A 7,500-nucleotide genomic window follows, 5' to 3' on the forward strand; every position below is an offset into this window, starting at 1 on the left:
GATGGTTGAATGCTGAAAAAGGAGAGACGGATGAGTGACGGATGATAGATGGATGAGAGGTGGATGAGAGATGGATGAGTGATGGATGAATGCTAGAAAATGAGAAACAGATAAGATGGCAATGGCTTAGATGGATGATTACTGGAAAAAGAGAGACGGATGAGTGACGGGTGACGGATGAGAGATGGGTGAGTGATGGATGAATGATGGAAAATAAGAAACAGATAAGATGCTGAAGACTTAGAGATGGATGAATACTGAAAAAGGAGAGATGGGTGAGTGACGGGTGAGTGATGGGTGATGGGGTGTAAATATGGATGTCAGATGGATGCAGCGTTGCCAAACTATCGTACACATCGCATTGCATTTTCGTAGATTCTGACCAATAACTACAGCAAAAACAAACAAACAAACATCAATAAATAGGAGTTTTAGCGCTAACTTCAATTTTCCATCGTTATTTGTGTAGGTACGAGAGTTTGAGGTTTAAAAGTAGTAAATACGATGTGGTGAATACGATAATCTGGCAACGCTGGATGGATGCGAAGTGGGTGCGAGAGGTCAGATACTCATCCACTCCACCAATGTCCTAATTTAGAGCTGACATACATTTAATTTGATCTTTATTTTTTTATTTATCTTTTTTTTTTATTTCTCTCTCTTTCTTATCCCCCTACATACATATTCTCTCTCTCTCTCTCTCTCTCAACATTTCTTTCTCCCTTCTTTCTTCTTTCTCTTCCTATCTCTTTTTCTCACCCCCTCAACACATTTTTTCTCTTTCCTTTCTTTTCTCCATTCCTTTCTTTCCTCTCTCTCTCTCTCTCTCTCTCTCTCTCTCTCTCTCTCTCTCTCACACACACACACACACACACACATCTTTTCTTCCTTCTAATATACCTCCCTTCCCACCCTCCCCTTCCCCTCTCTCCCCCCCTTCCTCACCTGCCAGAATGCCGGGCTGAGCAAAGATGGACACCTGTCGTTCTTCAGTCATCGTGGTGTGGATCTGGACGGGGCTCTCCATGTCCTTGCCGGCGAGCGAGGTGTGGTCAGGGTGGGACTGAGGCGGCGGGAGGGTGTTGACGGGTGCTGGCGGGGGGCTTTCCTTCACCTCAGGGATCTCCTCGACGATGATAGTCTGTGGGGAGGATGACGGGTGAGTGAGGGAGAGAGAAGGAGAGAGAGAGAGAGAGAGAGAGAGAGAGAGAGAGAGAGAGAGAGAGAGAGAGAGAGAGAGAGAGAGAGAGAGAGAGAGAGAGAGAGAGAGAGAGAGAGAGAGAGAGAGAGAGAGAGAGAGAGAGAGAGAGAGAGAGGGGGTGTGTGTGTGAGTGAAATGAAGGGAAGGAAGGAGAGAGAGAGAGAGAGAGAGAGAGAGAGAGAGAGAGAGAGAGAGAGAGAGAGAGAGAGAGAGAGAGAGAGAGAGAGAGAGAGAGAGAGAGAGAGAGAGAGAGAGAGAGAGAGAGAAGAGAAATGTCTACGTGAGTGTGTGTAGGGTTAACGGAGTGCATTAGTGTCTAAGTAAAGGAAGGAGGGAGGGAGGGAGGGAAGGAGGAAGGGAGATAATGAGGGAGGGAAGTGGAGAGAGGAGGGAATATGGTGTGTGTGTGTTTGTGTGTTATGGAGGAAAGAGGGGAGAGAAAGGAAGGGAAGGGAAAAGGATGACAAAATGATGGAGGAAAGGAAGGTGGAGAGACAGAGAAGAAGGAAAAGGAAAAAGAGGAACTGGAAGAGATAGGAAGAGGAGGAGAAGAGGAGAAAGCAGGAGATGAAAGAAATGGGGAGAGAAAGAGAGGGAGGAGGGAGAAGGGAAGGTAAGGGAGAGTATGGAAGAGGAAAGAAGGAAGGAAGCAGAAGGGAAAACAGGGAGAGGATGATAAAGGGAAGGGAGAGGAAGGAGAGGGGAAGGGAAGAGAAGGAAAGGCAAGGGAAGAGAGGAGAAGGAAAGGGAAAGGAAGGAAAGGGAAAGAAGGAGAGGGAAGGGAAGGGAAAGGAAAGGAAGGGAAGGAAGGGAAGAGAAAGGAAAGAGATCGGAAGGGAAGGGAAGGGGTAGGGAAGGGAAGGAAGGGAAAGGAAAGGAAGGGAAAGGAAGGGAAGAGAAAGGAAGGATAAGGAAGGGAAGGGAAGGGAAAGGAAGGGAAGGGAAGGAAAGAGAAGGGAAGGGAAGGGAAGGGAAGGGAAGGAAGGGAAAGGAAGGGAAGAGAAAGGAAGGATAAGGAAGGGAAAGGAAGGGAAGAGAAAGGAAGGATAAGGAAGGGAAGGGAAGGGAAGGGAAGGGAAGGGAAAGAAAGAGAAGGGAAGGGAAGGGAAGGGAAGGGAAGGGAAGGGGAGAAACAAACACAAATAAAGAGAGAAAAAAAACAGAAAACAAATATTTGAGAGAGAGAAAGAGAAAGAGAGGAGAGAGAGGGGAAAGGAGAATGAGGGGATGAAAAGGGAGAGGAAACAGAGAAGGGGAAAAAGAGGGGAAGTGGACAAACGAGAGGAGGAAGAGGGGAGGGGAAAGTGGAAAAGGGGAGAGAGAGAGGGAGAGAAGAGAGGGAGGGAGGGAGGGAGAGAGGGCAGTAAAGGTAGAGATATGGAGGGAAATAAAAGAGAGGGAGAGAGAGAGAGAGAGAGAGAGAGAGAGAGAGAGAGAGAGAGAGAGAGAGAGAGAGAGAGAGAGAGAGAGACCACTTCCCACAATATAGATGAAAATGGACATCAATTTTTAACGGTAAACTAAAATATAATAATAACTTGCTAACTTTTTGTGTGTGTGTGTGTCATCGTGTTATGTGAAGGATAAATATAGAATGGAGGAGGAAGAGGAGGAGGAGGAGGAAGAGGAGAGGGGGGGGGGTAGAGGAGGGGACGAGGGAAGATATATATAAACAGTCTGTCGAGCTTAGAGAAAATGTGTGTGTGAAAGGGGGACTATCCTGTGTGTGTGTGTGTGTGTGTGTGTGTGTGTGTGTGTGTGTGTGTGTACCTACGTGACACACACACACACACACACACACACACACACACACACACACACACAGAAGGGAAAAATATGTTAGGAGATACTATATAAAAAGAGAAAGATATAAAACAAGCCTGAATGAATAATGTATCGAGAGTAAAAATATATATATAGGGCGAGGGAAGGGAAGTATTCGAAGGGCAGGAAAATATATCTATAAATAAGCGACGAATATGGGAAAGATGAGGTGGAAAAGATGAAGATGGGGAAGAGGAAGGAAGGAAGGAATAGGAAGGAAGAAAGAAAGAAAGAAAAAAGAAAGACAGGATATAAAGGCAGAAAGAAAGCAGACAAAAAATATAGATAAAAGAAAGAGAAAGTAAAGACAGAAAGAGAGAAAGTAGACGAAAAAGAAAGAAAAAGAATGAAGAAAAGAAAGATAAAGAGAGAGAAAGAGAGAGAGAGACTCACCTCCTCTATAATTTCAGGGCCTCGGAAGGGATCGTCGTCGTCAATGGTAACTGAAAAGAAAGGAAAAATACAAGAAAAATTAGCACACTAGAAAACGGGGAAAATTTTTGAAGGGGGAACTAAACGAAATCATAAAAATAAACAAAAATGCTGGAAAATAGACAAAATAAGGTAAATATAAGCAAACGAAAAGTAAAATATATATGATAAAATGTCGGAAAATACACTAGAGATAAATATAAACAACGGAAGAGGAAATAACCATAAATAAAGGCGATAAATAATAAAAAAATAAATAAAGTTGGAGAAATACACGAAAAGGATAATATTATAAACGATAGAAGATTAGAAACAAAAATAATATAAACGAAATAAATAAATGAACGAAATGAACGAAACAATAATAATAGAAATAGTAATAATAATAATAATAATAATAATAATAATAATAATAATAATAATAATAATGATGATAATGAGAGAGAGAGAGAGAGAGAGAGAGAGAGAGAGAGAGAGAGAGAGAGAGAGAGAGAGAGAGAGAGAGAGAGAGATAGAGAACAAGGAAGTAGAGGGGAGAGAGAGAGAGAGAGAGAGAGAGAGAGAGAGACACAGAGAGAGAGAACACAGTAAAGGAGAACACACGGTTGAGAGAGGATCCCCTTCTCTCTCTCTCTCTCTCTCTCTCTCTCTCTCTCTAAACACTTAAAAAATCCATTAAAAGTTCAACACATAATGGAGGAGGAGGAGGAGGAGGAGGAGGAGGAGGAGGAGGAGGAGGAGGAGGAGGAGGAGGAGAAGAGGAGTCAAGATCGTAAGTTATCCTCTCCTTTATCTCCATCATCTCCTCCTCCTCCTCTTCCTCCTCCTCCTCTTCATTTTCTTCCTCCTCCTCTTGTGTACCTGTAATCTTCAATGCATCATATCTCGAGAGGAGGAGGAGGAGGAGGAGGAGGAGGAGGAGGAGGAGGAGGAGGAGGAAGAGGAGGAGGAGGAGGAGGAGGAGGAGGCGAGTGACGTTATCAAGAGTTCTATGACGCAACTTGTGATTCGTGACATGATTGGTGCTCTCTCTCTCTCTCTCTCTCTCTCTCTCTCTCTCTCTCTGACGTTGGTGTTGCTTTCATTCTCCTCCCTCGTTTCTTTCCTCCCTTTCTTTCTCTCTTTCTTCCATTCTCTTTTTTTTCTTTTTCTTCCTTCTTTCTTTCATCCTTCCTTCCTTCTTTTCTTTCTCTCTTCCATTCTCTTTTTTTCTTCCTACTTTCCTTTTGGTTCGTTCCTTCTTTCCTTTCTGTCTCTTTCTTCCATTCTTTTTTTTTCTTCTTTTTTTTTTTGTTCCTTCCTTCCTTTCTTTCTTTCATTCATTCATTCATTCTCTCTTCCTTCCTTCCTTACATTCTTTCACCACCACCACCACCACCACCACCACCACCACCATCATCACCACCACCACCATCATCACCACCACCACCACCATCATCACCACCAACACCACCACCACCACCATCACCACCACCACCACCACCACCACCACCACCATCACCACCACCACCATCACCACCACCACCACCACCACCACCACCACCATCATCACCACCACCACCATCACCACCACCACCACCACCACCACCATCACCACCACCACCACCACCATCATCACCATCACCACCACCACCACCACCACCACCACCACCACCACCATCACCACCACCACCACCACCACCACCACCACCACCATCACCATCACCACCATCATCACCATCACCACCACCACCACCATCACCACCACCACCACCACCACCACCACCACCACCATCACCATCACCACCACCATCATCATCACCACCACCACCACCATCACTACAACCATCACCACCACCACCACCACCACCATCACCATCACCACCACCATCATCACCATCACCACCACCACCATCATCACCATCACCACCACCACCACCACCACCACCACCACCACCATCATCACCATCACCACCACCACCATCATCACCATCACCACCACCACCACCATCACCACCACCACCACCTCTTAAAGCTGATTTCCACGCCACACACACCTGCCACACACCTGAAGGGCCACACCGCCACACCCTCTCCAAACGTGGCCCACTCCAAACCCGCACGAAAGCCTATCCATGTCCTTCCAAACCTGCCACACACCTTTAAGTAACCTTCAGAACGGCTGCCGAACTTCCCACACCTGCTAACCGCCTCTCTACACTTTTTCCAACGTTACACATATGCAGAAATATCTCACACACCTTTCCAAACCTGCTATACTTCTTTAATTAACCTCTAGAACCATTTCCAAGCTTCCCACACCTGCTAACCGCCTCTCTACACTTTTTTTCCAACGTTACACATATGCAGAAATATCTCACACACCTTTCCAAACCTGCTATACTTCTTTAATTAACCTCTAGAACCATTTCCAAACTTCCCACACCTGCTATCCGCCTCTCTACACCTTTTCAAACGTTACACATATGCAGAAATACCTCACACAACTTTCCAAACCTGCTATACTTCTTTAATTAACCTCTAGAACCATTTCCAAGCTTCCCACACCTGCTAACCGCCTCTCTACACTTTTTCCAACGTTACACATATGCAGAAATTTCTCACACACCTTTCCAAACCTGCTCTACTTCTTTAATTAACCTCTAGAACCATTTCCAAACTTCCCACACCTGCTAAACGTCTCTCTACACCATTATCAACCTCACACATCTGTACAGAGACCTTTCCAAACCTGCTACACAGTTTTCTTCAATTACAGAACCTTTTCCAAACCTGTTAAGGGCCCAAACACACCTGAACAAAATATATGTACACATTTTTCAACCTCACACACACCTGCAAAACCTCTCCATGTCTTTCCAAACCTGCTACACACCTTTAAGTAATTTCTAAAATCATTTGCAAACTTTCCAAACCTGTAAATGGTCCACACACGCCTTTAGCAACCTTACACACATCTGCAGAGCCTCTCCATGTCATTACAAACCTGGCACACACCTTCAGTTCACCTACAGTACACTTTCCAAACTTTCCACACCTGTCAATGGTTCACACACACCTGAAAGAAGCCTCTTCACACCTTTACCATCGTTACACATCTGCAGAAACCACTCACAGACCTTTCCAAACCTCCCACACATGTGAAAGATGTACAAATAATTTACAGTTTAAAACACACCTTACACACCTGTTGAACACATATGGGAGTCTTACACACCTTCTAAATCGTTTCACACACCTGCACGCGTATCCTCAAACCATTACAAACCTTCCAAACCTGTTGAATATACTTTTAGAAGCTTTGCACATCTGCTAAACCTTTCTACACACCTGCACACGATTCTCCAAACCTGTTTAACACCTTTGGAAGCATTACACATCTGCAAAACTCTTCCACACACCTACACACGCTTCTCCAAACTTGTTTAACACATTTGGAAGTCTTACACATCTGCAAAACCTTTCCACACACCTGTACACGCTTCTTTACACCATTCCAAACCTCCCACACCTGTCAAACGTCTCTAAGTACACATATAAACCTCTTCCACACACCTGGAGAAGTCGTCTAAACACATTTACAAACCTCCCACACACGAAGGCGCTGTTCACCTACCTTTCCAAACCTCCCACACCTGCCAATGGGCCTCACGTATACGTACCTTTAGGAATCTTCTCACACACATCTGTAAACGCCCACACACACCTGTTGAAATGGTTGTCATAGCCGTGCAAGGCCCCTACACACCTGTCCAAACCTGCTACACCATTGTTACACACTTATACTAGCCCTCCAAACCTGTTAAATGACTGTCCACACCTTCACACACCTGCAGATGTTAATTACACTTACACAAGCCTTGCAAACCTGTTAAATGACTGCCCACACCTTTACACACCTGCAGAAGTCAATTAAACACGTTCCAAACCTGTTATACGACACTCCACACCTTCACACACCTGCACAAGTCAATTACAAACTTACATAAACTTTCCAAACCTGTTAAAACTCTCCACACCTTCCCACACCTGCACAAGTCAAT

General features: G+C 44.8%; 1 protein-coding gene across 2 annotated transcripts in view; it reads right to left on the reverse strand.

Annotated features, from left to right (window-relative positions):
* LOC126986161 (syndecan-like) overlaps positions 1 to 7,500 on the reverse strand; it is an 83,245-nt gene that overhangs the window by 4,223 nt on the left and 71,522 nt on the right. The window contains exons 3-5 of one of the 2 annotated variants that reach the window (XM_050842066.1): positions 7,120 to 7,143; positions 3,419 to 3,468; positions 946 to 1,141 (exon numbers count right to left, since the gene is read on the reverse strand). In XM_050842066.1, the coding sequence (XP_050698023.1) occupies positions 946 to 1,141; positions 3,419 to 3,468; positions 7,120 to 7,143 (270 nt within the window). The remainder of the gene's footprint in view (positions 1 to 945; positions 1,142 to 3,418; positions 3,469 to 7,119; positions 7,144 to 7,500) is intronic. The other variant, XM_050842067.1, reaches the window with a different exon arrangement.

The sequence above is a fragment of the Eriocheir sinensis genome, chromosome 61, assembly GCF_024679095.1.
Source record: "Eriocheir sinensis breed Jianghai 21 chromosome 61, ASM2467909v1, whole genome shotgun sequence".
NCBI classification, from domain to species: domain Eukaryota; kingdom Metazoa; phylum Arthropoda; class Malacostraca; order Decapoda; family Varunidae; genus Eriocheir; species Eriocheir sinensis.